Genomic DNA, 14,778 nt, shown 5'->3' on the forward strand with positions numbered 1-14,778 from the left:
CTCCGGTACTTATTTTTGCCAAGAACTCTGTGTCCGAATATGGACGATGCAAAAATAAAACAAGTGCCCGAGAAATAACGTACGGTAATTGTATCGCTAACGGTCAGTAATGAGTTTAGTGTGCAATCATTAATGCATTTTGCAATGTAAATAAAAAACTCAATTAATTGTATTTAGGAAATACAATGAGTTTCCTGCAAGAAACAATTGTTAGAAAATTTTGTGTGCAAATAAATTAAATAATAACCATAATTTTGATCCTTTACTAATCTACTCCTTTTGACGGCCGGATGGCCGAGCGGTAAAGGTGGCAGCCTACCGCTCTGGGGAACCCGGGATCGAATCCGAACGGGTTGAATAATCCCCAGGAACTTTTCGGGGGGGTGGTCCGTTCGGATATGTCGGGCCCCGTCCCTCACCACCCGGTCGCCCCATTGTGGGCCTAGCCGAACCCATAATGGGCCTTCTAAAAGAGGCCCTCTTAGTGCCCACAGGGCGGAAAGAGTTATAAAAAAAAAAATAAAAAAATTTACTCCTTTTAACTAACGTAGTTAAATTAAAAAGAGTAAACACAATTAACTACCGTATGAAATAAATTTAAGTATTGACACAGATATCTGACTTGCCGTCTTCCTACAATTTAGTAAATGAAAATGTTATTATTTTACAAATTTAAATCCTCTTAAGATACTGCCACGTGGAATCAGATGGCGGCCGCCATCTTGAAACTGACGTCATAGATCTTAGATAACTTGATGTTAATTTTAATTAAAACATTTTAAAAATATTAAAATTATCACGCAATTTCGTAAGTTTTAATATCAAATATATAAAAACTAGTTTAAATTACGGATTTTTCTGGGTCGAAATAATAGAGAACGTTGCTATAGAAACGGAATAGAAAACAATATTTTTAAACAGTTTTCATCTTCAGTAAATATTTATTAATTTTTAATTAGAAAAGTATATTATTTAGCATAAAAATTAACAAATTAACTTTAATTAATTTCTGATTTTAGAAGAAAACGGTAGCGTTGTCATGGAAACGGACTCAACATTTTTTTTTTTTTGTTTACAATGAATAACATTTTCTTAACAGTTATAATCTTAAGTTAATATTTATTAATAAACAATTAGAAAAAGTACATAATATAAAATCGAAAATAATTAAGATAATTCTTATCTGTGTTTGAAACGTGACGGGGTAACGTTGTCATGGAAACGCAGCCAACATGTTGTTAAGTCAGCAAACATTTTTAGTATTTTCGTTCTTTTTTAGCTGTTTAATAATTTATGTTTATAAAAGACAGAAATCGAGACATAAAGAATGAATTGTGACGAAGTAAACAGCGAACAAATGATTGGTTGTGAGGAAAATTTAAATTCTGTTTGTCCAGAGTTAGAGGAATGTCTTTCAAAATTGAAAGAAACTTCACTGAAAGAAAATGAAATCAGGAAAATACAAACCTCTGCTTTATTAAAGATCAAGAATATATATAAAGAGACTTTTGGATCCAATGATATTTTAGAAGAGAATATGAATTTCAAAATTGAGGAAATTGCCAACAAGAAACATCATTCTGAACAAAAATATCAAGAATTTTACCACCAAAATCAAAATTGTCCAAGTTTACAGTATTTAAAATCAAACTGCGAGGATCTTTGCCTTCTTGAAAAGCTGCAGAATGAATTTCGTGACGTCGGTTCCTCTAAAAATGGACTAACCGATAAATTTAAACCCCCCTATGTCGAAACTGTGCTAGATAATTTGAGGCGGGACCGTACTGGCGACGGACGGTCGGACTTTTGTGACACCCACGAAACGAACGGATGTCTCGGTTCCGAAGACGACAATATAATGAGATTGTACGAGTTAAAAAAGTCTCTCGAAAGATTAGATAAGGTTGATAAAGAACTAACCGAGAAGATAAATCAAACCTTTAAGAATCAAGCCCGTCTCTCTAATTCTTTAGAGGTTAACAATGACGATTTTGTTAAGTTTTGCGAACTTAAGAAGTCGATAGAGAAGTTAGATAATTACGATAAAGAACTAACTAAAAGGATAAAACAGACGTTAAACAACAAAGAATTTCCTTCGAAGGATGATGATTTAACCGAAATTAAATGTGAGAAGAAAGAAAGTTGGGAAATGGTAACGGTTCCTCGACCTTTTCGACTCACTCCTACGAGGAAGAAAGAAAAATTGGAAGAGAGCGAGAAACCGGTGACGAAGTTCCATGCAAATCCTATTCCCGAGAATATTTACAAGCCGTCGTATAAAGAAATTGTTGAAAAAAGGGAAGCTATGAGAAAAGAGAGAAAGGAGCAACGTAATCAAAAACTGAAGGCTATGGTTAAACCATTTAATTTAAGTGCAACAGAGTACGAAAAGCATAAAGAGGAATCGCAGTCGACCCCTAATTTTTTAGACGACGTCTCATCTAAAGTTAGTTTTAAAGCGAATCCCATACCTCAGTTTGTATATAATAAGACATTAAGTGAAAAAATGAAAGAGGAGGATGCAGAAAGGCGTGCGAGAATCAAACGTCGTGCCTTGAAAATGCTCGATCAATCGTCTTTACCATTTTCCACGAGAAATCTTAATATAACCAGGAGATCGCAGTCCTGTTCCGATCTCGGAACGATTAAAGCGGACGAAACTTTGAACAGACAAATCAAGTATTCCGATATCTTTAAAGAGAAAACCACAACCGTGTGCCAACCTTTTCGTTTCAAGACGGCCGAAAGATTTGCCGAAAAAGTAAGGAAAACGAAGGACGGGAAATTTGTTTCTTGTGTGGCTTGCACTCCCCAGAAAAAAATTGAAAGTTTTTCACCTAAACCATTAAATTCATCCATTTCTTATCCACTTCCAAAAAAAACTGTAACAACTATCTTAAGAGATCTTTATATCAGGTATAAATTAAGTGTTGTTTATCTCTCCATTCTTACATTATTATAGAAAATTAATTGAATTTTAGGAAACAAATTGAAATTAAGAGAAATGAAATGGAAAATGAATTTCAAAAATTGAGAGAGAAACTCCAAAAGGAACAGTATTTTTTTAAAGAGTATGGTTGGAAGTTAAAGATGTTAGATACAGTCCCAGATACAAAGAAAGACATTGAAGATAAAATCAGATCAAACAGGTAAGACTGAATTTTGCATTTAAATTTCTGCTTACAAACTAGCATGATCCTATCTCAGATTTCTCAATACAAAGAAGTTGTAAATTCAAAATTTAAATTTTGAACAAATCAATCTCCAATATTTACAAAAGTAAGTTGTTCATTTCCAAGAAAGAAAGTGGGCAAAGACATCTGCTCTCCATTCTTAGGGATCCACATTCAAATCTGAGTAGATATCCTGGAATTTTTCACGGGTAATCTGTACCGGATACGTCAGACTATTCCTAGCCGTTCATTTGGCCCACTGGAATAAGGCAACGTAAAACTTGGGCTTAAACATGTGAAGAAAATTCCACATAGTTAACCCATTGGTCAAACATGAATCCACAACAAATTACTAGCATTTGGTGATTTTACCCTCGTGGTCATTATGAAATTAGTTTTTCACATATATAGATTGTTTTTAATTATTGTATTAATATTTCTTTAAAATGCTTCTCCTCCTTTTTATTTCACTTAACATTTGCCTGTCTGTCTTATTTTTTATCACTAACTCTATGGCATCATTAAGGTTCACTTTATGATTTGTATCTGGTGCATATGAATCATAAAATGTTTGTTCTATAGGTCTCAAGCTTGTACCTTCAGCTTATCTAGATAAGAATTTTACTTGTCTCCATGTGACATGTATACTTTTTGTCTTGGGTAAAATTTGTCAACAACTTTCCTTAGACTAGCAGGTCTTCTCCTTTCCTGCTGCCTGCACCCCTTGAATATGCCAACATGCTCTTGCTCCTCTCGTGAAAAAATTCAAAAAGTTAACAGAGGTAGAGTCAAGTTATTTTCTCGTGTGTATTTTACCCTAACTTCTTGCACCTCTGAGGGTATGTGCACTCCAGGTTAAGAACTTCTACTTTAAACAAATCATTCCTGTGTTCTGATATTCTTGTTTCTGCAATCTACATAATATCTTTTATCTTCTTTATACTGACATTTCTCAAACTAGTTGATGTGGAAGACTAACATTGTTTCTAATGTGTTGAGAACTAGTGCCATATTTTTGCCATATTGTATTGTGCTCGAGTACAGTGGCGTAGCGAGGGGGTGTATCATGCCCTGGGCACCACTCTGCGAGTGGCGCCCGGTCTTCAAGACAAACTATATGTGTTTCTGGAGAAGGGAGGGGGCACCAATAAAGTGTCGTACCCCGGGCGCCAATTATGTTTGCTACGCCACTGCTCGAGTACCAGGATGTCTGCATAATAATATATTCCTATTCACATAAGTGACATAATTATCAAAATTATAACGTTCTTTTGAAAGCATGGCATTATTCAATGCACTTTCTTTCCTCAAATCTCTCCGAGGATTGGCATTGGATGGCTCACAGACTGGCGGCAGTCCACAGATTATTGTTAGCAGTGCTGCTTTATGCCATTTTTTAATCTTATTGAGTAAACATAACAAACAGGTTTGTAAGCACTGTTGTATGTAGACTAACCTTGTCGTATTTTAAAATTCCATTCTACGGCGCTCAGCCAGAAGAAAAAATATTGTTATGCACCATGTATCTCTTAAATTACCGAATAGACAATATTGTTTAGCATGTACCTTTGCAGGATAAGAAACAGATGATTGGGCATATCTGCAGTTCAGTTTAAGTTTTCTGCAGACCACATAACTTTGAGGACCATTACATTAAACAACGGTTGTTGTTAATTCATAGTTTGTGGGCTCTTTACATGTCTGGTATATAAACAATTCTCTTGCTGTCTCTTTTCTACAAACACTAGTAACATTGCTTTAATCTCTATCATAGTGTCCAATTTCTTAAATACTCCATCACTTCTCAACTTCAGTTTCATTTCATTTCATTTCTAATATCTGTACAGAAATTCTTCCATACAATTCTTTCTCTAAACCAGTGGTGCCCAAACTATAGTGTAGACCTAATGTCGCCCACAAACATATTTGACACATCAGTTATAAATGATAGAAATGGATCTACTTTTTATATATACAGTAGACCCCCCCTATAACATGGGTTCATGTAACACGGATTTGTATAACATGGTGAAAAAATTGCAACCATGTTCTTATAACATGGTAAAACGTCATCGCCGACTCGTGTCGTGACAGGATTGGTCGAATCTGGACCAATAGCGGATATTGTACAAACCGTCGAGTTTAAACGAGCACCGGACCTACTAAAAAACATTTATTATTCAACGGCCATAAAAATTATATTTTTATTAATGATGTCTCCAAAGTTCAGCGAATTTTTCTCAGAAAAATAACTTATCAGAAAACACGCGCCTGCCGTTCGACGAGCCGCTCCGCGACGAAAACAAGCTTAAGCAATGGCGTCGTCGAACGGTGCACATTCGGTAAGTAATCCTACAATTTTTTGTTTATAGCATAGTTTATATGGATTATTCCCAAAAAATTATATGTGATTTGGAAATTTTTAGTCAAATTAGTCTAGAGTCGATTAATTCTATGGAAGAAAACCTTTCAAACAGCCGTAGCCCCTAAACTGCACAAGTGCTGGGCTGCAATTGGCTCATGTATTTAAGTGACTCGTACAACACGGATTCATACAACATGGATCGTATCTACCGTGTTATAGGGGGCTCTACTGTACAGAGTATACAAAATATCTGTGGCTCACTTATGTACGATTATACACAATTGGTCTCCAATCAGAAAGCTTTGGCACCACTACTCTACACTATCAGATATCAATATATCCATTTACATAAACTATATTGCTGATTTCTGTATTGCCTTTCCACCAGCCTGATGGCAATTTCAGATAGTGGTGACTGTATTAGTAGACCAATTTTTTTGTCTTTCAAAATTTCTAAGAACTTTGATCCAAAAGTATCAGTTTATTTAAGGAAGTTCTTCAAATGCAAGCCAAATTTAGTTATTAATTTCTTTTTGTGCAAATGGAGAATATAGAACATCCAATAATGTCATTTTTTTTTATGTATAAGATATTATATTTTACTTGTAGGTACCGTATCTTTTCCAACTACAGATCTAAAAAATTGCCATTTAATTCACGAGTAGAAACTTATGCTGTGTTCTAAATTTACATCTCCAAACTTAGATGCCTTTGTTATCTGCAATATCCAGTGATTGATATACATACAAACACAAAAATTCACAATACTAATGCACTTATGGCACAAAAAATACTTTTGGACATCCTTCTTAAAGATACTAATTACGACAAGATAAATAAGGTATAGTTCTACAACTTTACGTACGAAACAAAGAAGCAGAGCAGCTACCTCATTGTTGTATTCTACAAAATGTATCTTTTCACATTATTTGTCTCTTTGTAAAAGCAGCAACAGTGTCGTAATAAAAATGTTAGCATTTGTTAATTATTATAAATTTAGTCTCTGAGACAATCGTTAGGAAAGAGTACTGCTTTTGCAATCTATTTCCTGCGGAAGCATGCACGAAGTTATAGTGAATGGACTATAGTTTTGAGGTTATTTGAAGAATGCTTACAACCACTGGAAAAAAAATCACTTGTATTAAGTTGCAAGGTTTGAAGTGTTAAAGAAATAATCTTTACGCCAGAGTTTCTGACTACAAAAACAACTAATATAAATTAAAATGTTACAATTTCAGTTTGGCACTTACAATAATAAAATTGATTATTAGTAAAAATTACAATTATTTAAAATCTCAAACAATTAACCCAATTAGGGAAAAGAATATAGCAGAAGAAAAACTTTAATTGGCATCAATAATTACAATTTGTCAACTACACTGGTTTTTTAATATTTTTTTTCTAATAGTGGCACCCCCAACTCGATTATTTTTTCTCGTGCCATCCCTACCTCTTTATTGACATAGAGTTTGTGCTCTATGTATCGTACTTTTAGTAATGTGCATAAGTATTTTGGCACTATATTTTGCAGCACCGGAGCCCACTGGTAGCCAAATGGATAAAGCCACTGAATGTTGGTAGTCGGGCATGGGCTCACGCTTGACCGACGAGCTGGCCGCCTGGAGTTTTCGGGGATTTCTTCACATGTCTAATGCCTAAATAGGGGTATTGTTCCTATAGAAAGTTTCGGGTGGCAGTCATCTACGGCAGATTGCTCGAGCATTGCTTAACCTTCTTCCATCTATCTATTTTGCAGCACCCTTGTGTGCTGTGACAAATACCCAGTTGAAAATTGATGAACTGCACTCTGACCAGTGGAAGCAAAGGATAGCTTGCAGTGTCACTTTGACAATGTTATTTTATAAATTACAATCAAAATTCAATTTTCTAAATTTTCAAATGCTTCCTTAGAAAATCGGCATTACAAAGACAGTGCGAATATAAAATGGAATTAAAGAAGATGCAAGAGAGAGTCCGTGACAGACCATTACTGGTGGAGATGCAAACGATAGTAAGTCAAGTTTTTCTTTATAAATACGATAGATTCTGCTTAATCGGGCCACATCGGGGAACGAGACCATTTGATCCATTTATGCAGATGTTAATAAGAAGAAAAAAAAACACTCCATAGTCTAATGAATGAGTATAATAATATATACAATAAAAAGAGATATTTACTGAAAAATAAATTAATTAAAGACAATTATTATTTTTATTACAATCTTTCAATCACCGAAGTGTTGCATTACCTTCTTTCAACAATCTATCTTGCAGTATCCTAGTCTGCTGTGGCATGCCATCAAAAACCATTGAAGTACAAACTGACAAGTGTTCCCTTCTTGCACAAAATATTGTCACAAAATATTTGTCACATTTCAGCAATATATTCTGTAGCATCCGGCTTGGTCGTTTTCTTAAATAATTGCCATATCTGCAATGCAATCTATAGTTTGCCATTCAATTACAATTGTCACCATCTCAAATACATGGCACAAATTTGCATTAAATATATCAGTTTGTTTCCATTCTCTGCCTTTTGGCCCAAATAAATGGTTGCCCCAGTTAACTAATGGCCCAATTAAGCAGAATCTGTCATACAATTTTATGTTTGTAAATGAAATTCTCTTTTAGATATCCAAACAGAATCAACTGGAAAAGTGCTACCAGTTGGCTCTGCAGAGGGCGGGAATCGACGAAAACTTCGTCAACGAACTAAACGAAAAGTACAAAGACTGGGAAACTTCGGATTTGGAACCGGACGGATCTGCAGCGGATGCCACTGACAGGGACGACACGTCCGCCTGTTCCAATGCCATTTTGGAGGAGAGTGACGATCAAAACTCACAAGTGTCATTAACATCCAGAGAATCTCCTTCTAAAGAATCGGTCATAAATAATGAAGATTAAAATAGGTATTTTCCCCACAATCGTTTATATATTTTTTTAAAATAAATATGTACAAAAAATAGAAGCAATATATAAATTATGAAAATCAATAGCAATATTAAAAGATTTTAATTACAGTCATTTTGTTTTAGAAGTAATGTTATAATTTATTGTTATTTAAGGAAAAATATAATATAAAGTGTAGTGGAGTTAATTTTTATAATTTGTCTGTTATTACTTTTTAGCAATTAAATGAATTTGCATCTTCGTAAATCCAAGCAATACCTTATGACATAAACCAACCCGATTATTTGTAACAAAAGGCAATTTCGTACTTATATTTGTCTAATGAAATTTTCCTCTGGAAACAAATTGCCAATTCTCTTCTGTCAAAGACAAGTAGAGCCATCTGATATTGCCTGTTCTCCAATTAAACTAATTGTTCCTTATTCGTTACTTGGAGCAGCTCCTAATGGATTGTTCTAAATAACAAATGAGGAACTGTAAAGGATGCAATAGAGGAATGGCAACAGACTACACTATTTTAACAATAATCTTTATGATGGTGCAGGATGTCAACTTTTTCATTAGCAAAATCAGAGACAGACTTTGCCTACTTAGTCTCGCGATCTCGTAAAATTTGAATTTTACGTCTTGCCGATAAGAAATTTGCTTCCGTCGGATGTCGGCAACTTTTTTGTTGCTAAGGGTGCAATAAAAATTTTAAAATCCATAAATAACATAATATTCTAATAAACAAACAAAATAATTAGGTTTTGAAATAAGTATATTTTTACAAAATAAAGATTATACACGCATGTAATAACTAAAAAAATGGAAATTAAAACTACATATATAACATAACACAAAATCAAATTAAGTAAAATTACAAGTATATATATTTGTGCTTATGTGACTACGGTTATATAGGGTGCATCCGACACACGTGCACGTTACTGACCCCTGCTTTACATTATTAATTGCTTTTTATTTTATCAAAAAAGACAGAAATTACATAAAGGTCTGCACAAACAGCGTAGGATGATTTAGTGTTAAACAATAATGTACATATTGACAGTGTTCAAAAAATATATTGTTCTCGAGAAATATGTTTTGAATTCAAGCTGACGATATCTTATAGCACCTCAGATGACACCTGGAAAAGTTTATTCTCTCAGATGTAATCTGTAACATAAGATTTTGCCATAATTCTACACAAAAGTAAATCGTAATGTTAATGTAAAAATACCTTCGTAAATCATTACATCACTACAAATTGTTGTGTTTAAGATAAATTTGATGCACGTTTGGAGTATTTTATAAAAAATTTTTAATGATCATTTTTACAAATTACACAAATACTTAATGTACAAATTAAATTCATTCAAACAAAGTCTTACATTTCCGACGACCGAATGAAGTCGTCTTCCCTAGACTGGTGACAGTTTGTAATCGTGACAATCTCTCTGTTACCCGAAAATAATAAAATTTCTTCGGCCGGACCTAACACGTTATTTGAAGTCGCATCTTCGGTATTGAAAATGTCTGAAATATAAATAAAGAATATTAGAAATATTGACACAGATTACCGTCTCTTAAGATATCGAATCCGACGTACGATTCGTAACAATTTTGTCGTGTTCGTTCAATTCGAACAGATTCTGCGAAAGAGTAGCATCCGCAAATTCGATTTCGTTATTACATTTTGAATGTTCGTCTATCCCGTGTACCGGCGCCAGACTATTCTGATGACGCCGCCTGTGCACATTCCTGCTACCGCTCTGAGAAAACGTTTTACCGCAGATATCGCAAACGAACGGTTTCTTTCCTGCAAAGTATTTAATTGAAAAGGATTAAATGATAGTATTTAAATGAATTTTTTAAATGTTTGGAATAACAGAGAAAGAAATTTATACGTCCGTCAATAGTCGGATACCGAAAATGATTAAATAAAGTTCCCCATAAATATGATTTTTAATTATCAAATATATGAATAAATTATATCTATAGATTGTTTATATTCATGTGAAACAGTCTGCCAGTCTGCAAATGCTCATCAAACAGTATGTATGACGAGCATTTGCAGACTGTCAGACCAGAAAATGCAACCTTTTTTTCTTGTGACAAATTGGTCAGACAGAAATGATTTGAACGAGATTATAAGAAAATTACTATTTTTATATGGTGCTTAATCATCACAAATTGTTTTTCAAAAAATGATCAAGCAGATGTCATTAATACTTGTTTATGTTAATGCTAAATTTTGTCGTGGTCTCATTAAAACGTTGCACCTTGCCTTGCACCATAAGCTATCAAATGCTTTGATAATTTCACAAACACATATTCTAGACAGATTAGAAAAGATGATGAAGTACAGTACATTGCCAATAATTCTGTAACCTATACTATTTTTGTTAAGGTGGCTCCACAAATTCGCTATTTGTCGAATGTCAAGCAAATATTTGGACGATACTGAGTAGTGTGGACGATTTCTTGTGATTTCACTCGACAAATATTCGGTATTCAGTTTCCCATTCCTTGTTTTATATTATGCCAAATCAAAGGAAACAAATCTTGGACAAATATTCATAATTCCTGTGACAAATTGATGCTTGGCAAATAATCGTGTGCGTACATACGTACTCGCCACGTGACAAAACGCAATTATTCGGCAATCGGCAAATACCGAATGCGTGGAGCCCCTTTACGTGTCCGACATAAAATTTTATTATGTACAGTAGAGCATCGATTATCTGACTTAATTGGAGACTGGGGTTGGTCGGATGACTGAAAAGTCGGATAACCGAAAAGTATGAAAAAATACATTATTAGTATAGTGTATTAGGCTTGGTTTAAATACTAGCCTCCCTTTCATGGTCGAGCCAGTGCTGCCAGCTAAAATATGCAAAAATTTAACAAAAATAATATTAAAGTAGCCAAGACATAACCAAATATTGTAGCGCCACATAACTAGTGGACATTTGAATTTGCCGACTAGAACGCGGTTCGGTTAACCGATAAGTCGGTTAATCGGGGTCGGATAATCGATGCTTATACTGTATTAATTTATGTTTGCTCGTAGTAACATTAGTTCTATCCATCGTTTGATTTAAAACTTACCAGAATGAACAAATTTGTGTTTCTTGAGACTAGAAGCTTCTGCAAATTTTTTATTGCAACCAATTTCCGGACACACGAATGGTTTTTCGCCTATAAATATTATAAACAGTTTTAAATATAACAAAGAAGATAAATAAGTAAAAACATTTAACTTTTTACAAACCCGAGTGAATCCTATTGTGATTGCGAAGATTTCCGGCAGTGGTGAAACTCTTTCCGCATCCCTCCTCTCGACAAACAAAGGGACGCTCGCCGGTGTGGATCCTCATGTGAACCGCCAGACGCTGAGCTGTGAAGAAATCCCTGTTGCATCCATCTACGACACACTTGTACGGGCGCTCATCCCTGAAATTACACAACGCATATTTTAAAAGTTCATTTCGTGGCGTTCTTACGCATTTAGTTTCTTACGCGTGTGTGAGCAGGTGATATTTATAGTGTGCCGGCCAAGTAAATTTTCTCCCGCATCCTTCGTGCTTGCAAACTAGCGACTGGCATCTCTTCTTCGCGTCAGAACCAACGGAAAGATTGTCCGAATATTCTTCCGCGTCGTCATTCTCGCAAGCATCGTCTAAATTCGTAGATAAAATTATTTGGTCGGAAGAAAATATAAACCTTTTTAATTTAATTTTTTGATTTTTGAAAATTAACATACCGTTCCCTTGTTTTTCTTTAAGGATTCTATCTTCACAGTAATTAGATAACTGTCTGGCAATACATTCCCGAGTCGAAGTAATTAAATTTTGACAGGCAACGGTGTGCAGTTCTTTCAAGGCTCCCGAAAATCTTTTGGTGGCGACGTCGATCAGCGAATCGTCTAATTCCAAGTCCGGAGTTATGTCGACGGTATCGATAGATTCCATGACATTATTTCAAATCATCGGTTAACAGTCTTCATTACGTTTCTATAAAAACACAAAAATGACAATTGATACAATTTAATATAGCATTAATTGCTATTCACTTGCACCGGTAATCATGGGTGTAGCCAAGAAGGGGCATGGGTGGGCCCAGCCCCCCCAGTTAACCTGGTGCCCCTTCCCAGAAAATTACAGCTGAAAAAGTGTTGAGCCGATTTGCAAAAAGAAATAGAAAGCCGAAGCTAATTTAATTGGGTGTAGTGTACCTCCTGAAAGTTTAGATGTAGATTAAAGACAGTGAATTATATTAAAGAATGGTAAAAAAATTAATTGATTGGTTAATTTTTGTTTAAGGCATTGCTAGTTTGATATTAATGTTACAAGAATGTATGATTAAAGGAAGTTCCATATTATATGTGTGTTAAGTTATTGTCGATTCCTATGGAAATTCCATTTTAATGAACATTAATTTGAAATAATTCAATTTTGTGTCAGGCTGGCCTCTACTAGGCCCCCATAACAAAACCCTGGCCACGCCAATGCCGGTAATTCAAAAATACCACCATTAATATTATCGGGTACAAACGCGGCACCGAACGACCCGTCGGACCTTCGGAGTCATGCCGCACACTCCGTTAAGTCCATCGAGCATTTAGCAAAAACTTTGGAGGCAAATATCTCACCAGGGGTGATAATCATAGATAAGGTTCCTTTGATTATTTTGTCACCTTGGGTCTAAAATTCAGGAAGTCCAAGCCCCTCATTCAGAACTATAATTTTACCATTGAGGTACGGTTGAGTAGAATTTTCTTCTTAGGAGGATGGAACTCTATTGAATAATGAAGATTTGTGTACAGAGGAAGAGGAAGAAGAGGAGGAGGAGGAAGAGATGAGATGGAGAACTTACTGCTTGGGATGAAAAATTGTCATTTAACGTGCTCGATTTGCGTATAAAAGTCTTAGAATGGTCACAGAGACAAAAAGAATAAAATCTCGTTCGTCAAAAATAACATAGTTTCGTCATTAACGAAGACTTTCGCCAAAGAATATTTTGATAATCTTCGTGCTATAAACAAATAGCCCTCTAGCGTTAAAGTTTCGAATCTGTCTAAATTTATGAATTATTTTTATAAAATTCTACTCGAGCACTTGTCTATTATTTTTTATTTACAGAAATTAAATATAATGGGCTAATTTAAATTTTTATTTTACATTACTTCTTGTGTAATGAAGATTAAGCACCTATTTTTTTCTTTATTCGTTAACATTGAGATTGAGAGTAACAAACGGAAGTGTTAGCGTTGCCACATAATTTTCGGAAATTTATATATTTTTTTTAAATATTAAACCCACAATTTATTATTAATTATTATTACAAACAAAATAATTATTTACGTAAAATAAATTGTTATAGCTTGAGTAATAGAGCGAACCGCCAAGTAAAAATAGCGCTTCGCGATTTTTACTTGGCGTTATCCTAAATTCCAATTATGGCCTTGTCTTGTAATATATTTTTTACTTGGCTCCACTTTTTTAGCAATAACTTTATAGTTGACATTAGTTCTTCCATTTTCAGATTGAGAAATCATCCGAAGGATGAGTGAGTCATCCCTATGGGATTATATATGTTTTTAACTCTTTCCGCCTTGTGGGAACTAACAGGGCCTCTTTTAGCAAGCCCATTATGGGAGTGGCCAGGTCCACAATGGGGCAGCCGCGTGGTGAGGTACGGAGCCTGACGTATTCAGACGGCCCACCGCCCCGAACAATTCCTGGGGATTTTTGACCTGCCTGGAATAGATCCCGGGTCCCCCAGATAGGTAGACTATCTTGACTGCTCAGCTATCCGGCAGTCCCTACGGAGTTTATCACTTCTGAATATGATAATCCTATAAGTATGGTCCTCCTGGTATAATAAGATATATTTTTAGGTAGTGTCAAATTGATCATTTAGGATGGAAAACAGATTCTTGTTGACTCCAACTCAGTTGTAATTCTTTAAATATCTAGAGATAATCTGGAGTGATAGTCAATTGAAATATGTTCCTTTTATGACACTAATTGCAAGAGACTGCCTCCTAGATCAGGGAATGGGCAACCTTACAAAAAATTTTGAATACAATGCAAAAAAAAAAAAAAAAAATGCAATTTGAAAAAAAGTGAAGAGTTTAAGAAAACCTACAATCTTGAGAACATTTCCGACTTGATGATGAGACAGCCAGCTGTCCGAAGTGGTTAAGGTGTTGCCCTACTGCAGTGGGTGATTCGAGAATGAACCCGGATAGATTGATAAATCCCAGACATTTTACACGTATAGTCCATTCTGGGTATGTCGACCTGTTCGTCACCACCCTGCTGTCACCATTGAGGGCCT

The 14,778-nt window shown here is 35.0% G+C and overlaps 2 protein-coding genes across 2 annotated transcripts; one reads left to right on the forward strand and one right to left on the reverse strand.

The window, feature by feature from the left end:
* Positions 1 to 1,147: 1,147 nt before the first annotated feature.
* Positions 1,148 to 8,638, forward strand: LOC136988043 (protein FAM161B-like). The gene is made up of 4 exons (XM_067285829.1): positions 1,148 to 2,916; positions 2,982 to 3,149; positions 7,450 to 7,549; positions 8,170 to 8,638. The coding sequence occupies exons 1-4, from the start codon at positions 1,328 to 1,330 to the stop codon at positions 8,443 to 8,445; spliced, it is 2,133 nt and encodes a 710-aa protein (XP_067141930.1). The 5' UTR covers positions 1,148 to 1,327; the 3' UTR covers positions 8,446 to 8,638.
* Positions 8,639 to 9,737: 1,099 nt separating this feature from the next.
* Positions 9,738 to 13,505, reverse strand: LOC136988115 (zinc finger protein 410-like). The gene is made up of 7 exons (XM_067285935.1): positions 13,312 to 13,505; positions 12,200 to 12,449; positions 11,956 to 12,115; positions 11,708 to 11,889; positions 11,545 to 11,634; positions 10,043 to 10,252; positions 9,738 to 9,969 (listed from the first exon to the last, which is right to left on the reverse strand). The coding sequence occupies exons 2-7, from the start codon at positions 12,405 to 12,407 to the stop codon at positions 9,821 to 9,823; spliced, it is 999 nt and encodes a 332-aa protein (XP_067142036.1). The 5' UTR covers positions 12,408 to 12,449; positions 13,312 to 13,505; the 3' UTR covers positions 9,738 to 9,820.
* Positions 13,506 to 14,778: the final 1,273 nt, after the last annotated feature.

The sequence above is a fragment of the Centruroides vittatus genome, unplaced genomic scaffold, assembly GCF_030686945.1.
Source record: "Centruroides vittatus isolate TY-2023 unplaced genomic scaffold, ASM3068694v2 scaffold_3046, whole genome shotgun sequence".
In the NCBI taxonomy this organism is placed as follows: domain Eukaryota; kingdom Metazoa; phylum Arthropoda; class Arachnida; order Scorpiones; family Buthidae; genus Centruroides; species Centruroides vittatus.

Bases quoted from the DNA above. Each gene is read 5' to 3' on its own strand.
- LOC136988115 (XM_067285935.1), bottom strand. From the start codon at position 12,407: ATGGAATCTATCGATACCGTCGACATAACTCCGGACTTGGAATTAGAC. The intron at 11,890-11,955 runs GTAAGAAACTAA...GTGTAATTTCAG, and splicing joins TATCACCTGCTCACACACGC to GGATGAGCGCCCGTACAAGT. The intron at 9,970-10,042 runs GTACGTCGGATT...TTTATATTTCAG, and splicing joins CGACAAAATTGTTACGAATC to ACATTTTCAATACCGAAGAT.
- LOC136988043 (XM_067285829.1), top strand. From the start codon at position 1,328: ATGAATTGTGACGAAGTAAACAGCGAACAAATGATTGGTTGTGAGGAA. The intron at 2,917-2,981 runs GTATAAATTAAG...ATTGAATTTTAG, and splicing joins TTAAGAGATCTTTATATCAG to GAAACAAATTGAAATTAAGA. The intron at 3,150-7,449 runs GTAAGACTGAAT...ATGCTTCCTTAG, and splicing joins GATAAAATCAGATCAAACAG to AAAATCGGCATTACAAAGAC.